Source organism: Garra rufa, chromosome 2 (assembly GCF_049309525.1).
Source record: "Garra rufa chromosome 2, GarRuf1.0, whole genome shotgun sequence".
NCBI classification, from domain to species: domain Eukaryota; kingdom Metazoa; phylum Chordata; class Actinopteri; order Cypriniformes; family Cyprinidae; genus Garra; species Garra rufa.
In genome coordinates this window covers 19,156,644-19,180,299 of record NC_133362.1, presented here as the reverse complement: position 1 = coordinate 19,180,299, position 23,656 = coordinate 19,156,644, and the positions used below count along the sequence as shown (strand labels likewise).

Genomic DNA, 23,656 nt, shown 5'->3' with positions numbered 1-23,656 from the left:
GTGGATGCTGCACACTGGTGGTGGATGAGGAGATACCCCTGACACTGTAAAAGCGCTTTGAGTGTCTAGAAAAGCGCTATATAAATGTAACGAATTATTATATTTTTTCATTTAGTACTGCCCTTAAGAAGCTACTTCAATGTTTTTCAGAAGAGAAAATTTACCCCAGGCTCCTTATGCATAGTGTTTCCTTCTGAAGAATCAGTAAGCGTTTAAACCTTCTGTAATAGTTGCATATGAGTCCCTCAGTTGTCCTCAGTGTGAAAAAAATAGATCTCAAAATCACACAGTCATTGTTGGAAAGGGTTTAAATACACAAACAATTTTGAAAAACCAAAGAATTTGTGGGACCTGAAGGATTTTTTTTTTTTTTTTGTAGACCAGCTGGCAGTTTAACTGTTCAGGACAAACAAGGGACTCATAAAAAACTAACACTAAACAAAAAACACAGCTGTGGATCATTCAGGTAACAACACAGTTTTAAGAATCAAGTGTATGTAAACCTTTGAACGGTGTAATTTTTTATCAATTTAACTACTATTTTCTTTTGTGGTAAACTCTTTCATGTGAAATATCTTATTTCAGTCAGTACTAAATAAATAACACACATTTTGTATGATCCCTCTTATTTCGGTAAAATAACATTTTGGAGATTCTGCAAGATGTATGTAAACATTTGACCTCAACTGTATCTCTTACCCAGATCATTCATTCCTTAGTAAACTGTTAAACAATGTTTTACAAATTTTTATGTCAACTGCCAAATTGAGTTGAACGTGATGATTCTATAAATTGATTTACAGAGAAATTATTGTGTAGAATATTGTTAGGCAAGTGAAAATAATGTTATTATTTACATAAATATATGAAAATGTCATATAAAAGAAATGAAATGTATAAATATATATATAATAATTAGTTTGAATATCCAAATTAGATATTTTAAGCCTCTATGGCAGAGTTCTGATGTCCCACAATACATCAAAAAGACTGACATTTGATGAAGCAAGAGCTGAGTTTGGGAAAGAGATGGTAAAAATCTATGCCACTGGGGAGTGACAGAGAGGACAGAAGTTGTGTTGTGTGATATCCTGCTCCAAAGCACAGTGCTTACACACACTGCACAGCCAGAACTGGTACTCCGATATCACTTTTCCTGTCACTATACAGGTGGGCAACTTGCCCTCCGGCCTGAGAAGGAAAGGAAGTGATAAAAAGGGAAAAAATAAAAGACAAAGAGAGAGATTGATTCATTAATCAGGCTTCCTCATATAGTTAAACATTGTTTCAAACTGGTGAATGCATGTTGAAGACATCACGAAAAGAGAAGCACACCACTGTGATACAGGCCTACGTCATGTACGCTGACCCTTAGCTACTCATCTCACACTACTTTACACTTGCGTCACTGTGACCTCACAGCTCTGTGTATCAACCGCAACGAAGGATTCACCTCAGTTATCTGTTAAACGGGGCCTGAGAAATGTTTCCAGTGGTTGTTCGCTCAGTGAGGTTGTAAAGCACATCTGGCTGTTGCGTTCCTGTCTTACCCTTCAGTCAGACTGTCTTGCTGGCTTTGCCGGGTGTCTCGAGGGCTGTGCTTGGTGAAGATCTCCAGGGCCAGGTCTTCATAAAGCTGCCTCTGATCTGGAGTCAGTGTTTCCAGAGACTCCAGCTTTATAAAGGCACGTGAGCAAATACCAAACGCACAGTTGGTAGATGAGCAGATGGCTAGCAGAGAGTAAATCTCTACAGCAGGAATAATATCCTCATAGTCCCGGAGATGGAGAGCTAGAAATAGAGAATTAAGTAATTATTGCATTGCTTTACATTTGAGGAATAAAAGACATGTTAAATACATCTTTTTCATTAAATCTTAAATGTGAATATACATTTTTCATACTGTACAATATAATGTTGTGTTGCCTAAATTTACTTGTATGGAATTTTAATAATGGCTATTTATTGGTTATCTGTCACGACACAAATATGATTATCAACTTATTAATATACGCTGCCGTTCAAAAGTTTGAAATCAGTACGATTTTTAATGCTTTTAAATAAGTATTTTCTGCTCATCAAGTCTGCATTTATTTGATTAAAAATAAAGAATAAAATGGTAATATTGTGAAATATTATTTTAATTTAAAATAGAATAGAATTTATTCCTGTGATGCAAAGCTGAATTTTCAGCATCATTAACCCAGTCTTCAGTGTCACATGATCCTTTGTAAATCATTTTTGTATGCTAATTTAGAATGATTGTTGAGAACAGTTCTGCTGCTTAATATTTTTTTGAAACCTGTGATACTTTTTTAGGGTTCTTGATGAATAAAAAATTAAGAAGAACAGCATTAATTTTAAATAAAAATGTTTTGTAACAATACACACTACTGTTTAAAGTTTGGGGTAAGAACATTTTTTCTTTCTTTCTTTGTTTCTTTGAAAGAAATTAATACTTTTATTCAGCAAGGACTGTTAGAAAATATTTCTATTTTAAATGCTGTTTTTTATTTTATTTTTTACATAAAAAAAAAATACAGAAGCGTCACAGGTTCCAAAAAATATTAAGCAGCACAACTGTTTCCAACACTGATAAAAAAAAAATATTTAAAAAATCAGCATATTAGAATGATTTCTGAAGAGCATAAGATACTTCTTTAAAAAAATAAAAATAAAAAATCTTACTGATCCCAAACTTTTGAACAGCAGTGTATATTTTTTGAATTTTAATATCAGTGCATCCCTAACTTAAGTAGCTTTTAAAAGACCATTTTAAGATTTTAATATTATTATGCATTGAAAACACTGCTAACTGAAAGACAGACAAATTAACCCACGCATATACATACATGCATGCACACCTCTTGTCCAGGTGGTCTTGGATATGTATGATGTAATCTGTGGTTTAAACATTTTGTCTAGACCTTAATGTAAGCAAACGTTTTTTTGCGAGCGTGTATGTGTGGACCGAATGCTATAAAGACTTCACTTTGTGTTTATTTTCTCAGTTCAGGTGAGCGATTTAACACAAGACAAGGCCAGACATACCATGCATGCATTCACACACACACACACACACACACACATTTACAAAACTCTGAATATTTATATGGAGATCATTATCATTTTCAGCAAATGAATAATCTTGGGTGAACTATCCCCTTCAGAAGGAAACACGATGCACTAAGAGCAGGGGGTGAAAACTTTTTGAATTTGAGGAATTTTGTCTTCCAGAAAACATTTAAGTATCATCTGTAGCTTCTGAAAGGCAGTACTAAATGAAAAAATATATATATTTAGGTGAAATAAGAAAAATGTACACATCTTCATTCTGTTCAAAAGTTTACACCCCGGCTCTTAATGCATCATTTCTCCTTCAGAAGCATCAGTGAGTGTTTGACCCTTCTGTAATATGTGCATCTGAGTCCCTCCGATGTCCTCAGTGTGAAAATGTGGATCTCAAAAATCATACAGTCATTGTTGGAAAGGGTTCAAACAAACAAAAATGTTGAAAAACCAAAGAATTTGTGGAAACTGAAGGATTTTTCTAAAGAACAGGGGGCAGTTTAACTGTTCAGGACAAACAAGGGACTCATGAACAACTGTCACTAAACAAAAAAGAAAACAGCTGTGGATCATTCAGGTAACAATACAGTATTAAGAATCAAGTGTATGTAAAATTTTGAATGGGGTCGTTTTTATGAATTCAACTACTATTTTCTCTTGTGTAAATGTATTTTATGTGAAATATCTTATTCAGGTCAGTACTAAATAAAAATGCATGCATTTTGTATGATCTCTCTTTTTTTAGTAAAACAATTAAGATTTTGAAGATTCTGCAAGGTGTATGTAAATTTCTGACTTCAACTGAATGTTATCGCAACTTATTTGGTTTTATGTGTCACCTGTCCTCATGGCTGATTCCACCTTGCCTTCGTACAGCTGTCTCTGCGCAAGCAGGAAGAAATGATAGGCCTCTGCTCCACGCCAGGCGTCATCCAGGATACGGCTGTCTGAAGACGACTCATCTTCCTCTAACAGCCCTGCTAATGCATTGGTAGCCTGAAATAAATCACACACACAAATTACCCACCACTAGGCTGTAAATGAGCCCTTCATCACAACTGATTTCCTGCCGCTCTGATGCTTTCGGATTGAGTCAGGCTGCAGCTGCAGACCACAGCACCAAGAGTTACAAACTACCACAGCTCTTTGCAAAGATCACAAATGATAACAAATCCGTACTTGGTTAGTCCTGTACTAAATCTAAGTACATCCAGAAAACAAGAGTTCTGAGTATGTACTGTATGAGGATGTGTGAACAGTTTGAGCACCTCTGATTTCTTGCCCTTGGTTTTGCTTTGCTGTGAGCTTTTGATCTGGGTGTGAAAGTTCTCCACCAGCAGGGCGGCAAGCACATACAGCTTCTTCACTCGCAGAGGTCGTGTTCTCTTTTTCGCCTCTTCTTCAGCAATCTGAGGTGGAATAAAGTGTGTAATCTGAAAATATTTTACAGTTTCAAAACGTCCTGACTTTGGGATAGTTCACCCAAAAATCAGAGAGCTTTCTGACCCTGCATAGACAGCAACGGAAATACCATGTTCAAGGCCCAAAAAGGTAGTAAGGACATTGTTGAAATAGTCCATGGGACATCTGTGTTTCAACCGTAAATTCATGAAGCTACAAAAATATGTTTTTTGCACAAAGAAAACAAAAATAACAACTTTATTTAACAATTTCTTCTCTTCCTTGTCAGTCTTCGACACACATTCATGTTCACAAAAAAAGTATTCTCGCAGCTTCATAACATTATGGCTGAACCACTGATGTCACATGGACTATTTTAACAATGTCTTTACTACCTTTTTGGGCCTTGAACAGTAGTTATGTTGCTGTCTATGCAGGGACAGAAAGCTCTTGGATTTCATCAAAAATTTCTTTCTTTGTGTTCCCAGGATGAACAAAGGTCTTAAGGGTTTGGAACGACATGAGGGTGAGTAACAAATGACAAAAAAACACTGACAATTTTTACACAAGCTGTTACTAACATACCTTAAACATAAGTTTGGCGGCATCCAGGAAGTGATGGGCTTTTCTGTAGAGCTCTACAGCTTCTAGAGTTTTGTTTTTCTCCAGCAGATGTGAGGCGTATTTAGACAGCAGAGGTCCAATTTCCTTCATACTGTGGTCTTTTGCGAGTTCAACAGCTTTGTTCCACTGAAAAGTGCATAAAATTGAAATGTATTTTTACTGTTTCACACATGTGTTACCATCAAACATCTAAACATTCATCACAGACAGGTTTCATGAGCAGATGAGTGTGATGACGTTACAGCTGCATCTGGATCTTTGAGTAGAACTGATGATGAGCACTATCTCTCTGAACCTCTCATTTAAACTAATGACAGAAGCATCATTATCTCTAAATGGCCAAAAAAGCCGAAGAAAAGGCAGTGAGTCAGAATGCATTCAGTGAAGAAAGGGAGAAAGAGGTCTTTTGAGAAATGCATATTAAATAGGGCTGTCAATGTCTTTAATGCAGATTATGGATAATAATTATTTCATTCATTGTGTGATTTCTAAAGAAACTGTTGCAAGAGAAGCAGTACAAGTGTGTGTCTGTGTGCGCACGTTGTTTATCAGATCAGTATATGATAAAGAAAATAGCTTTTTATTTAAAATGTATCTAGAAATTATATCCAGAGATGTTTAACAAATTACAGTACAGTGGAATTAATTTATGAAAGACTAAAAAATATTAAATATCACCTGCAAGTAAAGAACGGCATAATTTGTATGTGTGACTGACAATACCATCTGCAAAAAACCTATCCAAGAAGTTACTATATTATTTGATATTACTTTATTATTTAGAGTTTAGGTGTGAGAAACATATATTCTGAGTTTTCTAAGAAATTAGAAAAGCAAATAGCACTCTCTTGTTCCTTGTCTTTTGTTTTTTTCTTTAAAAAGTATCCAGATGCTTTAACTACAATGAACAGATAAATTAAAATTATATTGTGACCCTGGACCACAAAACCAGTCATGAGGGTTTATAGATAGAGGTAGAGATTTATACATCTGAATAAATAAGCTTTCAATTGATGTATGGTTTATTAGAATAGGACAACATTTGGCAGAGATACAACTATTTTAAAATCTGGAATCTGAGGGCAGAGGTGGACAGTAGTGAAGTATCCATACTTGCTCAAGTAAATTTAAAAAGTATTAATAGTATAAGAATAAAGTGTACTTTATCAGAGTGTTTTTCTTTGGAAAACCTTCACTTCACTACATTTCCAAAAATAATATCGTACCATTTACTGCACTACATTTCATACATAAAAGTAGTTTTTTTTACCTTTAATACTTGAGAACATTAAAAATTTAGTACTTTCTTGTACTCAAGTAAATCTTTGAATTACTTTTACTTGAGTAAAAGTAAGAAAATACTAGATTTCTAATGTAATTAAGTATTTACTGCTCAACGTTTCATATTAATTAATACTTAATTATATTAGAAATCTAGTATTTTCTTACTTTTACTCAAGTAAAAGTAATTCAAAGATTTACTTGAGTACAAGAAAGTACTAAATTTTTAATGTTCTCAAGTATTAAAGGTAAAAAAAACTACTTTTATGTATGAAATGTAGTGCAGTAAATGGTACGATATTATTTTTGGAAATGTAGTGAAGTGAAGGTTTTCCAAAGAAAAACACAGTACAGACACTGTCCGCCTCTGTCTGAGGGTGCAAAAACAACCTATAATCTGAATAACATATTTCACATAAAAGACATTTACAAATAGTCCACAAGAGAAAATAATAGAACAATATTTGGCCGAGATACAACTATTTGAAAATCTGGAATCTAAGGGTACTAAAAATAAAAAAAATGTATCTAAATATTGAGAAAATCGCTTTCAAAGTTGTCCAAATGAAGTTCTTAGCAATGCATTTTACTAATCAAAAATTAAGTTGATATATTCATAGTAGGAAATTAGAAAGTAGAAAATATTAAATAATAAAATAATGAAACACTATCTTTACTTAATATCCTAATGATGGCATAAAAAGAAAAATCAATCATTTTGATGGCTATTGTTGTTGGCTTATTATTATTGTTGGCTATTGCTACAAATATACCCTGTGCTACTTATGATTGGTTTTGTGGTCCATGGTCACATTTTTTTAAATCAATTGATAGCCCTAATATACTGTAATCTTAATATAATTAATATATTATTAATACATGTTATACCTTTAACATTCCTAACATATCAAAGCCATACAACCAGCTAAAGCCCTGTGTATATTTGTGTATGAAAACTCACCTGGTTTAGATGCACACAGGCATCCACAGCTGCTTTGGGCTGGTTGCATTTTAGAAATGCACTGACGGCCTGCTCACACATTCCCACGGTAACAAACATCTGACCAATGTCCTACACACACACAATAAAGCACAGTTCAAGCCATTAAGACAACCTGAACCAAACATAACTGCTCAGTCTGTTTTGAAACAAGTAGAAAGAGAGAGAAAAAAAGAGAAAGAACACACTGGTAGCAGTTTATGGTTTTCCGGTAGTGAGTTTGCAAGTCTCTCCAGACCATCATAGTCCTCCAGCATGTAATAACATTCAGCCAGACGCTCCTGATTACGACCCTGCAGGTAATACTGCACTGCATTCAACCTGTGGAACACAAACACACTTCAGGTCTCTGTATCAGCACTCAAATAATAATAACTAAATTAATTAAAACACATGAATTAACTTACTCATCATCTTAAAAAACGTTTAATTTAATGCCTTTATGCTTAAATAAAAACAAACAAATCATATACATATATTTATAAACAACTATGCACACTCGCACTTAAACAGCCTACCATTTCTGTCTGTCTGCAAAGTAGTCTCCAATAGCGTTGTAGGCCTGCTCCAGAAGGGCATCATCAGAGTCACCTGATCCTGTCTTCAACAACTGCAGAACCCTGAACCAATCACCGAGCTTTATACGCAAACCAATCGCCAAATCCCTAGAGACGAGAGGGAGAAAGATGAAAGATGAGCATTCAAAAATAATTGATTTCTTTTTCAATTTAGTTAATTAAAATGTTGGGCATAACCGCATAAACAAAACTCCAGAGACACATATGGAAGATGACTCGAAGACAAGTTTTGTTTTGTTTTTTAACTAAAAGTCATCCATCCATGTAGTTTATTTAATTTAGTACTCCATTAAATTAAAATATGGTAATCCCTTGTTGCATGCCAGAAGAAATATGAATAGCTTCTGTTTGGTAAAAAGCCAAAAAACTGAAGAAAAAAAAAAAAAAAAAAAAAAGTATGTAATGTAGAAATATACATTTGTAAGATTTGTAATACAGTGTTAAAGTAGAGACTTATATGTTGCATAAGTATATGTTGCATGGTGGGGCATATGAGTTTGAATCCTGCTCAGTTCTATATTTTCAGTGTTCGTATTATTTATATTTATATTTATATTTTAAATTAGCTTTTCATTTTAAATGTAGTTCTTGCAATGTGTTTTCGTGCTTTTGTCATTTTTATTATATTTACACAACCAGTAAAAAGTTTTTGGACATTAAGAATATTTGTTTTTTGAAAAAGTATCTTCTGCTCACCAAGCCTGCTTTTATTTGATCCAAAATACAGCAAAATCAGTGCTTTTGTGAAATATTTTTACTATTTAAAAATAACTATTCATTCAATTCTATGCCTTCTATTTGAATATATTTTAAAATGTAATTTATTCCTGTAATCAAAGCTAAATTTCAGCATTACTCCAGTCTTCAGTGTCACATGATACTTCAGAAGTCATTCTAATATGCTGATTTGCTGTTGAAGAAACATTTTATTATTATTATTATTATTATTTTATATATTTTTTGGGTGGGGGGATTGTAGAAAGTAGCAAGGATGCTTTAAATTAAACAAAAGTGACGATAAAGGCATTTGCTATGTTACAAAAAATTACTATTTCAGATAAATGCTTTCTAAATTAACATTCTATTCATCAAAGAAACCTGAAAAATTCAGCTGTTTTCAACATAATAATAATAAATGTTTTTTTGAGTAGCGAATCAGAATATTACAATGATTTCTGAAGGATCGTGTGACTCGAGTAATGATGCTAAAATTCAGCTTTGAAATCACAGGAATAAATAACATTTTAAAATATAATCAAATAGACAACTGTTATTTTAAATAGTAAAAATATTTTAAAATGCAACTGTTTTTGCTGTACTTTGGATCAAATAAATGCAGGCTTGGTGAGCAGAAGAGACTTCTTAAACATTAAACATCTTACTGTACAAAAACTTTTGACTGGTAGTGTATTTAGTCTTATAACTAGCTTCATTTAAAAAATTGTTTAAATATTGTTTAAAAGGTTTCACTTAAATTGTGTATTTTTTTTTCTTAATTTAATCAAATGAATTTAACAATTTAACATTATTATTTGTGACCCTGGACCACAAAACCAGTCTTAAGTCGCTGGGGTATATTTGTAGCAATAGCCAAAAATACATTGTATTGGTCAAAATTATAGATTTTTCTTTTATGCCAAAAATCTTTAGGAAATTAAGTAAAGATCATGTTCCATGAAGATTTTTTGTAAAATTCCTAGTGTAAATATATCAAAATGTAATTTTTGATTATTAATATGCATTGTTAAGAACCTAATTTGGACAGCTTTAAAGGTGATTTTCTCAGTATTTTGATTTTTTGCACCCTCAGATTCCTGATTTTCAAATAGATGTATCTCGGCCAAATATTGTCTTATCCTTACAAACTATGCATCAATAGAAAGCTTATTTATTGAGCTTTCATATGATGGACACATCTCAGTTTTGTAAAATTTAACCTTATGACTGGTTTTGTGGTCCAGGGTCACATTTTTTTAAATAAAGTGTGCTTGTCCACAGAGATTTCACACAGGATAGAAACACTTCTGAATCTCCTCTAGGTTTGTGCATGACAGTATGCATACGTCTCTGCGTACCTGCGGTCCATGTCCAGGTACATCCTCTCTGCCTCCTCAAACCTGCTAAAGTAAGCGGCCACCTCGGCTTGTTTCATGGCTTCACTCTGTAGGTTGCTCAATCTCTTCACAAATTCAATGCCCTGGTAGTCTCTACAGCGCACAAACGCCTGTTCAGCCATCTTCAGATCCAGCTTCTGCAGCGCTGCTTCTGCCAACAGACGCCTGGAAGTGCAAGCATAGATACAACTGACTGAATTTTCAATTGTCAAAAAAGGTTTAAACCATTGCGATACACATCAATTTGAGATTATGACACAGTGTATGATACATTAGTTCTGATGAAATTATTTATTTGAAGTATTTTTATTTGTACCATATTCTGCATATAGCTAAATCTGTTTGACTGAAAGAGTTTTGGAGAACTGAGTCACAAAAAGTGGCCAAGGAGGGTGAAGTGAATCTTTTCATATACTCACGGAAAGCTAAGAAAACCTTTGACCTCTGACATGTTGGCATGTAAAGGATGAGCACAATCAAACAACAGAGCCTTTGAGCTCTCACGCTTGTATCAGAGCAAACACACACCGACTGAAAGAGAGCTGACACAGCTCTTGTTTTTCTTTACACCATATTTCTGTAGGATTCCTTTTCCAGTTTATGTCTGACAGCATTAACAGCAACTCACAACTCACTCAAGAGGTGAATCTCACAAAACTGTTCTCATTTCACCCCAAAATCAAGGGGGAAAAAATGGCAATCTTAAATAGGGATTGTCATGTTTATTTAAAAAGCTGTATTAAAGGCAGTAAAACAAATACTGAAATAAAAATACAATTTAGCAAAATATAATATGATATGCAATTTATTTTTTTGCTAGATTATGCTTTATTATGCTTTCGAGAGATTCATTTATAAGTTATTCAACAAATGGGGAAATTGTAAAGAGTCCTGTCAATGTATGTTAGATCGCTGGGTTTACCTCCCTGCTTCTCTAACAAGAGTCCAATCTGAAATTCCTCCTTGTGCTGTGAGAACTGACAGAGCCACTAAAACTCCAGTGGGCTGCTAAATCAATAGAGCCACTCCAAGACTGCCATGCTTAATGACTACAGGTAACATCTTTCTCTCTTTCATCTCTGTCTTAGTTGAAGATTTATTTTTTTTAAATGAACACAAGCTTAAATAACTGCGTGGTTAATAGTACAGTTTATTTTATTCCAGTTTATCTAGGTTTCCCTTTCTTAATGGTCAGGCAGGTACAGAAGTGTGCTGCCTTATTGGTTTCATTTTGTCCTGCCAGTGCCAGGATCATCATTCAGATCATAAAACTGTACCTCACACTTTATTTAGACAATAAATCTGGACCTCACGCTTTCCACTTCCAGGAAACTCACACATTGCCATGTTGCACACTCTTAAATCACCATTTAAGAGTGTTTGAATGTATAACAAACACAGTCCTGCTAAACATACACAAATACCCAAACCTACACAGTATGTTTTAACACACTGTTCCGTACTGCCTATGTCTATGCTTTCATTCATTCCTCTTTTTGTGTGCAGGTATGCTTGAATAAATAAATAAACCGCCCCATTTATTGTGTGGAATGAGTGTGTGTCTCACCAGAGACGTGGATGGGGATTGTCCTCAATAAACTGAGAAGCATCTTCAATCCCAACCTTCTCAATAAGTGCCCTGCTGTCCCTCAGCGAACGGATCTCAAAGTTTATTAAATAATCTTTATTTGGAACCTCTGGATCCTGAAAGATAAAATATAAAATTATATTAAGGGTTCACACAACTTCTGACTAATTATGATCACATAAATGTGACCCAGGTCCATAAAACCAGTCGTAAGGGTCAATTTTAAGCTTTCCGAGATACAACTATTTGAAAATCGGGGATCTGAGGGTGCAAAAAAATCTCAATATTGAGAAAATTGCCTTTAAAGTGGTCCAAATAAAGTTCTTAGAAATGCACATTACTAATCAAAAATTAAGATTTGATATATTTACGGTAGGAAATTTACAAAATATCTTCATGGAACATGATTTTTACTTAATATCCCAATGACTTTTGGCAATTGGCATAAAAGTAAAATAATTTTGACCCATACAATGTGTATTGGGCTATTATTACAAAAATACCTGTGCTACTTGAGACTGGTTTTGTGGTTCAGGGTTACAAATAATAGTAATTATTATTATTTTATAGACATCATAACAATTTAGCAGGGCACAGCTAATATATATAATTTTTTTAGGGTTTGTTCATTTCCATTATACAATTGTGTTAATTTTTCAGCCCTGGAAATCTGTTTTAAAATGCACTGACATTTACTGGTTAAAAATAAATTCATATTCAATCTGATATATTCCAACCAACCCTCATAATCTCATCCAAAAGTACAGATTTGATCTCTAGATCCTCAAAGTGGCAGATGAAGCCAGACGTCTGAATTGGTTCCTGTGTTCAATACACAACACAAATAAGCTTGTCAGGAAAGAATACTCACACTAATTCTGTTGCAAATTAAAACAACTGATGAAATAGACTTTTTAAATCAAAGTTCAAACTGGTTATTTATAAATATACATATTTAATATCTGTGTGAATCATGTTTCGTGTTGCCAAGTCTGCAGGTTTCCCACGGAATTGGGCTACTTTAACACTGTTGCCACAGGTTGTTTTTTTAGGTCTGTGGTTCAAAGTGACCTTAATAATGTGATATTTAGCCCCTGGAATGCCAATTTTACCAGGGAAACCCCGTGATTGGGCTAGTTTTGGGCTAGTTTCGCAATTGGGCGTATTTTGTTGTGAAAACCTGGCAACCCTGATATTGCTTATAATGTGTGAACTAGACCTGTAAACTACACTTCCTGCTATCTTTCTATGCGGGAAGAAAAAAGCTCTACTGAATCTCTGCAGTGGGTGGTCTGATCTACAGCCCATGTGCTCTGTGATTTACAGAGGCTGGTGTGTGTGTGTGTGTGTGTGTGTGTGTGTGTGTGTGTGTGTGTGTGTGTGTGTGTGTGTGTGTTTATTTGAAAACGGCAGCAGTTCCTGAACCCTGTATTCTTAAGAGTGCAATAGCTCTGGCAAAACTCTCAGTCTTTCTTTCTTACCATTTATGAGATTCTCTATGCAGAAATTATGAATATGTAACTTTTTCTCCATGTCTCACCTCAGGGTCCAGGTTTCTGAAAACATACATTCTGGTTTTCTCCATCATGGAGAACAGATCGGGGTTATCATTAGCCCACTTCATATCCCAGACATCCTTGCGCTCGAATTTAGATGGGTCTCCAGCTGTCGACCCGCCCTCTGCATCCCCTGAAGAAGCTCGAGGTTCTACATCCAAAAACGTCAACACCCCGGTCATGTCTATAATAGCCAGTCGGCTAGAAAAATACAATTCATTTAAAACAGGAAAAAGGAGTGATTAGCCTAACAGTAATAGTGCCAATATTGCCAATATGTGACCCTGTACCACAAAACCATTCATAAGAAGCAGGTATATTTTTTAGCAATAGCCAACAAAAGATTGTATAGGTCAAAATTATGCCAAAAATCATTAGGATATTAAGTAAAGATCATGTTCTATGAAAACATTTTGTAAACTTACAACCATGAATATATCAAAATTATTTTTTTCATTAGTAATATGCACTTCAACTTTAAAAGGCGATTTTCTCAAGAGTCAAATTTTTTTGCACACTCAGATTCTAGATTTTCAAATCGTTGTATCTCGTACAAATATTGTCCTATCCTAACAAACCATACATCAATAGAAAACTTATTTATTCAGCTGATGTTCAAATCTCAATTTAAAAAAAACTGACCCTTATGGCTGGTTTTGTGGTCCAGGGTCACATATGATTAAAATGGGATCAGAAAAGAGAAGAAAAAAAGGAGAGAGAGAAATCAGACCTGGAGTTACAATTGAAGGACAGCTGATACGGTCTGGAAGTAAGGGAATATTTCTGCAGAAGGCTGATGTTGGGCAGGCTGTATCTCTGTAAGATACCAGACTCACGGCCCTGCAGACATCACAACACACGTCAATCGCACAGAAACTTTAAAAGAAAGCATGTGTCCTTGTGCAAATCAGACGTACCACTATAAGTATCCTGTCTGATGCTGTGATGCAGCAGATCGGATCTCTGGTGGCCTGAGAAACACAAAAAAAAAAGCATAAACATCTCACTCTCTTGACCCTTTTCTCAGAGCTGTCATATGAATATATTTGGCCAGGATGAAATTAAAAGGTCCATGCTCTGACATTTTCTGACATTTGGATCCCTTAGAAGCATCTTTGACACTTAAAGATGTGTGGATCAAAGAAAGCATAGCACAAGTACAAAATAATTTATAAACAGACTGAGCTGAGCAGTGTTTTATGACAGCTTTTCCCACTAATCCTCTCACGAGAGGTTGAGAGAGCCACAGGTGAGTGCCTGAGCTGAGTGTACTCACTGTGAAGGCTTTGGCAAAGTTCAGTGTCCCATCTGATGTTCCGCTTGGACTGTCATCGATGTGATAAACCCTAGAGAAAAGAGTCAGCAGGATGGAGTGAAAAGAGACAGTGTGCAGTTAAAGTGAGGAATAAGCAAGAGAGGTAATGCCTTAGTGTATTTCTATCATGTGGAAGGGAAACAGAACACTGGGTCCTGTTCCAGTCTGTGTGGGTCGCAGGATTTCATCACACCGCCACGAACAGAACTTTTCCAAAGTGCTGCCGTCAGCAAGCACACCCTCACACTGTACCGATAGACAGACGGGCAGACAGGACTGCCCACAGACTGTACGCCTCAATAGGAAACATCACTTCTTCTGATGAAAGCTTACATATTACAAAGATCTGCTACTTTCATTTTGCCACTGAGTCTGAGACATGGGACAAAGTATGTTAGTATACAAATACAGTTAGTATTTGAAAAAGCTACATTTCCACTCTGAAATGAACCTACATATTAATTAAAATGTTTTTAAAACAACTCATTCAAATTATGACATCATCACTATTTCCTACTGCATTTAAACGGTTAGTTCACTCAATAATTTTAACAATGTACTTACTACCTTTTTGGGCCTTGAACATGTCAGTTACGTTGATGTCTATGCAGTGTAAGAAAGTTCTCGGAATACATCAAAAATATCTTAATTTGTGTTCTGAAGATGAACAAAGGTCTTACGGGTTTGGACTAACATGAGGGTGAGCAATTAATTATAGTATTTACATTTTTGGGTGAAATATCCCTTTAATACTTGAGTATTTGTTGAAAATTTTGAAAGAAAGAAATACCACTGAGCAAGCATGCATTAAAGGCATAGTTCACCCAACAATAAAAGTTAGTCCATTATTTACACACCTTCCAGACATCCTACGTGTATATAACTTCTTTCTTTCAGACGAATGCAATCAGAGTATTTTTAAGATGATCCTGCCATTTCAAAGCTTTAGAACGGCATAGGTGGGTGTTTCTCTTCATCAGTCCAAAACAAGTCCAATAAAGTGCATCCATCCATAATTAAAAGTGCCTCACATGGCTCCAGGGGATGAATAAAGGCCTCCCGTGGTGAATGCATGTGTTTTCGTAAGAGAAATCTAGCTTGTGGCAACTGCTCATACACGGAAGCATGTATGATGTCGGCGTTGCCCATGTGATGCTCAGAAGTGACAAATGCGGACACGCTATGGAGAAAGGTAAACAAAGCAATGGCTGTGAATAAGAAGTTCAAAATGAGGATTTGTAAAAAATGTCTGAGGATTTCAATATAAACCAAGAGAAGCCTAGTTTTCCTTTGCTCAAGTAAGGAAACTTTGCTTCAACGCCGACATCTTGCACTATTCGCCCGGAAGGGATTCCGTGTACAACCAGTTGGCTCAAGCTAAAGGCTTTTACTCACCTCCCAGAGCACGTGAGACACTTTATGGATGGATGCACTTTATTGGATTTGTTTCAGACTGAAAAAGAGAAACTTGGAAATGCCAGGATAATTTTTAATATAACTCCGTTTGGTATCGTCTGAAAGAAGAAAGTCATTTACACCAAAGATGCCTGGAGGGTGAGTAAATAATGGGCTACTTTTCATTTTTGGGTGAACCCTTTAAATTGTTCAAAAGTGATTATATTTATAATCCAATGTTTATATATATTCATTTTATGTTCATAACTACATTTACATGTACTCACCAAAAATAATAAATCACAGTTTCCATAAAAAATATTAAGCAGCACAATAGTTTTCTAAATTGATAATAATAAGTAGTATTTCACGAGCAACAATTTAGCATATAAAAATGGTTTCTGAAGGATCATGAGTCAAAACTAGATTATCAGTGCAGAAAATTCAGATTTGCCATCATAGGTATTTATTACATTTTAAAATATATTAAAATATAAAAGAGCTATTTTAAATTGCAATAATATGTCACAATATTACACTTTTTACTGCATTTATGATCAAATAAAGTGATTCAAAAATATTTCAAAAATCTTACTAACCCAAAGTTTTAAATGGCAGTGCTTTTTAATTGTGTATCCTCTTTCATGGCAGTGCTAAAGAATCAGTGCAACATATAAATAAGCACTGATAATACAGCGTGAAAAAAAGCTACTGTGACCTTTGACCCTCACCTCTCTCGACCTTCCTTTCTTGTCTTGGCAACCTGGTTGATTTCAAGAGCAGTGAGTTTCTTAGCCACACGATACTGCCAAACGTAAAACGCCTCCTTAGATGCAGCAATCACGTGAGTCTTTGTCATGGTGACGAACAAGGGGTCTATGGCAGTGAAACAGAGAGCAAAAAAAATGTATGAAAAAACAGCTGCAATATATTAATCTCATTTTGTGGCATATGGAAGAAGACAACTTCCTTTAACCAGTTACATCATATATATAAAATAAAAAAATATGTGACATTAGCATATTTATAGCATATCGGTTGAAGTTTTGTGTGATTTCAAAGGCTACTGACAATCACACAAACCTTTATTCAGAGTGGGATTCAGGGACAGATTTCAACTAAAAATATGTTTTTCTATGATTTTTTAACTAAAGATTCTGTTATGTGTCGCTGTTCCAACTCTGGAATCTGTCCACAAAGAGATCAGGGTGAATGTCTGGAACGGATATGCTCTACCAACCAGGGGAGGAATTTAGCAGGATGCCTATGAGAGTGAGAGGAAAGGAGCCGGGATTCCCACCGCAGCTTTCACACCATGTATGTTGGTGTTGTATCAGATAACAAGGGTTTCATCATTACAAACACAAGCAAGGTCATTAATACACATCTCTCTGGGATACTTGATTCTGATTAGTCAGTTGGCACATCCCGCCACCAAATATTTTTGTATGATAAATACTTTCTAAAATGCATAACTGACTATTGTCCCAGGGAACATTAGCTATATCTCTTCTATCACAGAATGCTCTCCTAAATCTCAAATAATAAAATAATTTTAACAAAAATGTGCATTTATATGTTTATTTGCTTTTAGAGTTTATTTTGCAATAATGACCTGCTGAATGTGCATAAAGAATACATATAGAATCAGTGAAACATGTTTTACTCACCAATGTCAATATATTTAGAGTCCTGTGGGGTTCCAATGGAGTTACACAACACCAGAACATACTATGGACAAAGTACAGACAGACATCTCTTTACTGCATGGGTACACTTCAGAACAATTGCAATTACAGAAATATCTGAGAGGCATCTTTTGCAGATGGTCATAATACCTTTCTCCTCTTAGACCGATCCTTTGAAGAGTTTTGATTGGACAGCTCATTAAATGCCTGTGGTAAAGTGGTTGCATCTGGTGCTTAAGAACAGCTTTCTCAATTTTGATGTAATTAAATTTTGCATTAAAATATGATGTCTTTCTACTATCTGTCCTACTGGAAGTAGCCCTGATTCAGAGCTACTATTAGTTGTTTAATTCTTTCTTTGTAAAATGTCATGATACAACAAAAACTGTCTGTTTAATCAGTCTTCTTATGGTCTATAAAACAGCGACAGTCATGTATTATTGTTAAATCTCTCCTGTCTGTAGCTTTCTGGTGTCTGTGACTAGATTGCATATGGAATTATTTTCATATCTTTTTACTAGATTAGGATTTGAGTGGTGTCTTTACCGTAGCTGATCCAGCCTCAGCCTCAGTGTCCTCCTGTTTACGAAATGACAAAAAAGCAATCGTAAGGGTCAACCTTTTTAAATTGAGATTTATACATCAATAAGAATAAATAAGCTTTCCATTTATGTGTGGTTTGGCCTAGATACAACTATTTGAAAATCTGGAATCTGAGGGTGCAAAAAAATCTAAATATTGAGAAAATCGCTTTCAAAGTTGTCCAAACGAAGTTCTTAGCGATGCATATTACTAATCAAAAATTAAGTTTTTATATATTTATAGTAGGAAATATCCTAAATATCTTCATGGAACATGATCTTTACATTACTACCGATTTTTGGCATAAAAGAAAAATTGATAATTTTGACCCATACAATATATTCTTAGCTATTGCTACATATATACCCATCCTACTTACGACTGGTTTTGTGGTCCAGGGTCACATATGCTAATTTAAAATGAATCTTTTAAAATTTAAATCTTCTTGATCAGAAAAAAAGGTTTCAGTACCTGTGGATGTGTGTCGTCCGCTTTGGTGGCCAAGATGCAAAAATCTCCACAGGTGGTAATGGACATGAGACTCTTGACATATTTTACAAACTTCTCATTATTCTTAGTATCCCAGAAAACCACACTGTACTCCAGTCTATCAGGCCGTGTGTATGCATACACCACTGTGTTACTGCAGTAACCCCACTACAAAGACAAAGTAAAATGTTTTCAATGCTGTTTTCAAGTTTCTTATAGCTATTATTTACAGCTAAATTACCTTGTAATCTGGCCGAATGTTAGCAAAGTAAATGTAGGAATCTACAGCTAGGCCAATTCGGAGTCCCCCACCTTCCCATGATACAGCAGTCATCTGCTTGCCTGGAACCTTCAGAGTCCGCAAATGCTAAACACATGATGAAATCATACATCAGTGCATCAACAGAAACATTGTCGTTAAAAAGTCTGGGGTGAGTATTATTTTATATTTTTTTTATTATTTTATTTTTATATATTTTATTTATTCTATTTCTATTTTTTTTTTTTTTCAATTATTTTGAATTTTCTAGTGATCAAATAATCAAGTTATCACAGTTCTCTGAAAATATTGTGGATTTTTTTTTTTACATTGCTAATAATAATAAATGTTTCTTGAACACCAAATCACCATATTAAAATGATTTCTGAAGGACCATGTGACACTGAAGAGACTAGGGCAATGGCTTCCCAGCATTGCCATGACAGAAATAAATTATATTGTAAAATAAATTAAAATAGAAAAGAAGTTTTTCATATTTGTAATAATATTTCAAAATATTGCTGGTTTTACTGTATTCCTGATGACCATAATAGTTTTTTCGAAAACATTACAAAAGTCTTACCTACCCCAAACATTTGAACAGTTGTATATCACAGGATGTATTATCTTTGTAGAACTTTCAAAAGGTGTGTCTGTATGATGCATGTGTGTGATTAGTACTAACCTCTCCAAATGGTGTGTAGAAGTGAACAACATTCATGTCTTTCTCTGCTCCGCTGTTTCTGAGTGATCCTGCTATAGCTAGAACACTGCCACAGTGATTCCACTGGATACTGGCCACATGCCACATACCCGTCTCAATGATCACAGGACCTACACACATATACGCACACACAGAAATGAATTATTCCACTTTCCTCTTCTCCCTCATACTCATATCTATGGAAGCCCATTTCAGCTACTGAATTAAAAAAAAAGGTAATTGTGACTTTTTATCTCACTCTCACAATTCTGACTTTTTTTCTCCCAATTACGACTTTACATCTTACAATTCTGACTCTTTTTTTTAGAATTGCATGATACAAACTTGCAATTCTGACTTTTTTTCTCAGAATTGTGAGATATAAAGTCACAATTGCGAGTTATACAAGCAGAATTGCAAGATATAAACTTGCAATTTTTAGAACATATGTGACCCTGGACCACAAAACCAGTCTTAAGTCGCTGAGGTATATTTGTAGCAATAGCCAAAAATACATTGTATGGGTCAAAATTATTGATTTTTCTTTTATGTCAAAAATCATTAGGAAATTAAGTAAAGATCATGTTCCATGAAGATTTTTTGTAAAATTCCTACTGTAAAACTATCAAAATGTAATTTTTGATTAGTAATATGTATTGTTAAGAACTTAATTTGGACCACTTTAAAGGTGATTTTCTCAGTATTTAGATTTTTTTGCACCCTTATATTCCAGATTTTCAAATAGATGTATCTCGACCAAATATTGTCCTATCCTAACAAACTATACATCAGTAGAAAGCTTATTTATTGAGCTTTCATATGATGTATATATCTCAGTTTTGTAAAATTTAACCTTATGACTGGTTTTGTGGTCCAGGGTCACATATGTCTTTTTTCCCCTCAAAATTGGACTTTATAACTTGCAAGTGCAAATTTATATCTTACACATTTGATGGGAAAAAAAGTCAGAATTGCAAGACATAAACTTGCATTTATGAGAAAATTCTCAATTCTTTTTATTTCTCATAACTGTGAGTTTATATCCTACAATTCTGAGATAAACAATTCTGAACTGAGTTTATATCTCACAATTCTGATAAAGAAAGTCAGAATTGTGAGATAAAAAGTCACAATAACCTTTTTTATTTTTTATTTAGGGGCGAAAACGGGCTTTCACATAGATCTGTACTAAAATGTATGTCACTCAGCATGCACAAAGAGAGATAAAGAAACACATAAACTCACTGTCATCACTTTCGTGCCTCATCACTTGGCAGTGCCCGTTAGTAAAGCAAACAGCAAGGCAGGGGCAGTCTGGCTCCAGATACCCCTCTGTGCCGGGGTACCAGTGAATACCTGCTATACTAAGGGCACCCGTTACATTCGCCAAACAACTCATGGTCATCTTCATCTGGGCATAAACACACACAATAAGAGCAAAATTGTGTTTTTAATAGCAGTACTACCCACTTACTGGATAAAAATGAAAAAACCTGAGGATCCACAGAGGACAACTTGTAGAAGTAGCTGACTAAAGACACAATGGTGAACAAAAAGTGTTTTTCAGCATCTCAATACTCACAATGAAGTTTCCTTGGTTGTCGTAAATGTGGATCTCTCCATTGGCCATTCCAAACAGCAGGATCTTACTGTCTGGAGACCAGGCCACATGTGCCAACTGGGTCCCCTTTAGTTCTTTACCCCAGATCCTGTTCCCTGCAAGATCACAAAACAAACACACACATTTATATTAACACAAATAAAATGTACAAACATGAAAAGTCAAAACTATATAATATAGTAGCTTGATGGTATATAGTAGCTTTATTTTAAAAAATAAAATAATGTAATAATAAACTACTAAAACACACAAGGTGAATAGGGTAAAAAAAATAGATATTACCATACTTTCCCAGTTGATTGATTATATAAAGAATTGCAGATTTTGCTGAAATGTTATTAAATTAAATATGCACTAATTTGTATACATTTCCAGAACAGAAATCTGAACATTGCTCAAGTCAGGTTCAAAATTCTTGTTTAATTTTGTTGACATATTAAAGTGTTTTGTTTCTTTTTTACAGTTTGAACATCTCTTTTTATTATTTCATAAATCAGAAAACACTGTCAACAGCCAGAAAAATAATGTTGCATAAAATCAGGCAAATGACACATGAACAAACACCTAAAAAAAACTTCAGAATGTAGTCTAGTGTGCATAAGTGCTACTGAAGTGGAGATTTCTGGCTCAGTGCAGGAGAAAGAAAAGCTAATTTTGAAATAATGGCCTTTTAAGATATGTAGTGTAATTGAAATCTACAGACACAAATAAATAAAGTGCACTAAAATCTAATTTAACTAAAAACTTTTGTATTGTGCTAAGTGCATTTTAGATGTTTCCTTTCCACTATTCTGTTATAAAACGCCAAATAACACAAAATCACAAATTTGAGCAGTTGATGAATAAAGTTTTGCTTGTAGCGTTTTAAATTAAAAATAAAATAATAAATACTAATTATAATAAAAACAGTCCATATCTGTGCTTACCATCCACTGAGCCCACAATCACCGCACCGTCTTCATACACAATGCAGATCTTCAGACCATCAGCATTCCAGCTCATGCTCCTCACCACAGATTTATTCCTGTTATTAATCATTTCTTCATACCATGAACCTGTTTGACACACACAATCACAAAAAAGTGTCACAAAAAGAGCATTCACACATAAAACTGGTTGGAGTTTTATATTTATGAAATATTACTGTATTTTCTACATAGTTGTACCTTTGTAAAGCATCCAGACAATAATGAGTCCATTCTGGTCACTGGTGGTTAGCTTCTGGTACTGTTCATTCCACGTCACAACCTGCACTGCACCTGCATAGCAAAATTAAATCTCAGAGAGTCAAAGCACAAAAACAATGCACACAAAGACTAATAAAAAACGCATAGACACAGAGTTTGTCACACATCTCTACTGTCTTTCTTACCACTGTGGCCCTCCAGTGTCTGATTCATAGAGAGGTTACTGGGAGCTGCCAAGCCTTTCAGTTTGGCATCATCTAAGAAAAAAAAATGTAATTATTGGTTGACTGATGGATTTCATTCAAACATTCTATGTTATATAGGAGCTCATATTTTGATTGTCTATATTGACATACTGGCAGTCCCAGGTTCCCACCTGTGTAAGTCTCAAGTTTGAGAACTTTTAAAAGCCCATCCTCTCCTCCACAGGCGATGAAACCCTGGTCTTTGTTCCATGACACACACTTTAAAACTGTATTGTTCGGAATTGCAATCTGAGGACACACAACAAAGCCAACACCCCTGATAAACAAGTCGTATACGCAGAAACAGCTATCATAATCATAAAAAACGGCTTTTTAAGAAAAGGGAACTAAAAAAATAAATAAAACGAAAATTATTTATATAACAGTAACGTCAATATTGTTATAATGGTAACAGCGATACAGTTATAATGCAAGATTTTACGCTTACCTTCTTACTGAGATAAATAAACATCTTTGCTTTAGCTTAGCTTGCTAGCCTGCCTCAGCGTTTAATAACCAATTTTGTCGTTTTTTTGGATGCTAAATGGAGTTTTTTGTTCCCGATGACTGAAGCGTTGTCTTCTTTTAAAGGAACTGATTAAGAAATCCGTTCTTCACGGCATTTGCATTTTTAGTGTATGTCCCATGCATGTATGCGGCTGTAAAACGGTTTGCTTGGTTTCTAGGTAACCAATTGGCCCGGAAATGATATTTGACTAAGGCGTCCACGGTATTTGTAGTTCTTTTAGTAATTCTCCACTCATTACTTTGTAGTACACTTTTTTAACTGAATCGCTTGTGATAATATTATTTAAAAAAAAATCTAATTAATTATAAAATTATCTGAATGGATTTTCAGCCTAATTATGATTATATGAGGCTGACATGAAATAGATCACAGAAAAATTTCCATTACCTGCATTTTGACGTGTTAAACTCCATCTCAAAGTAATTTTAACAG

The 23,656-nt window shown here is 34.6% G+C and overlaps 1 protein-coding gene across 1 annotated transcript; it reads right to left on the bottom strand.

Moving 5' to 3' along the window:
- Nucleotides 1-775: 775 nt before the first annotated feature.
- Nucleotides 776-23,273, bottom strand: LOC141326218 (WD repeat-containing protein 35-like). Its single transcript, XM_073834939.1, has 29 exons — nt 23,144-23,273; nt 22,827-22,944; nt 22,636-22,707; nt 22,430-22,522; nt 22,190-22,318; nt 21,225-21,358; nt 20,888-21,053; nt 19,625-19,773; nt 18,922-19,047; nt 18,663-18,848; nt 18,156-18,188; nt 17,760-17,816; nt 17,592-17,652; nt 16,653-16,797; nt 14,488-14,557; nt 14,129-14,182; nt 13,942-14,051; nt 13,196-13,412; nt 12,397-12,477; nt 11,635-11,771; nt 10,029-10,232; nt 7,894-8,040; nt 7,564-7,696; nt 7,337-7,447; nt 5,056-5,220; nt 4,338-4,478; nt 3,909-4,065; nt 1,551-1,791; nt 776-1,191 (listed from the first exon to the last, which is right to left on the bottom strand). The coding sequence occupies exons 1-29, from the start codon at nt 23,165-23,167 to the stop codon at nt 1,041-1,043; spliced, it is 3,612 nt and encodes a 1,203-aa protein (XP_073691040.1). The 5' UTR covers nt 23,168-23,273; the 3' UTR covers nt 776-1,040.
- Nucleotides 23,274-23,656: the final 383 nt, after the last annotated feature.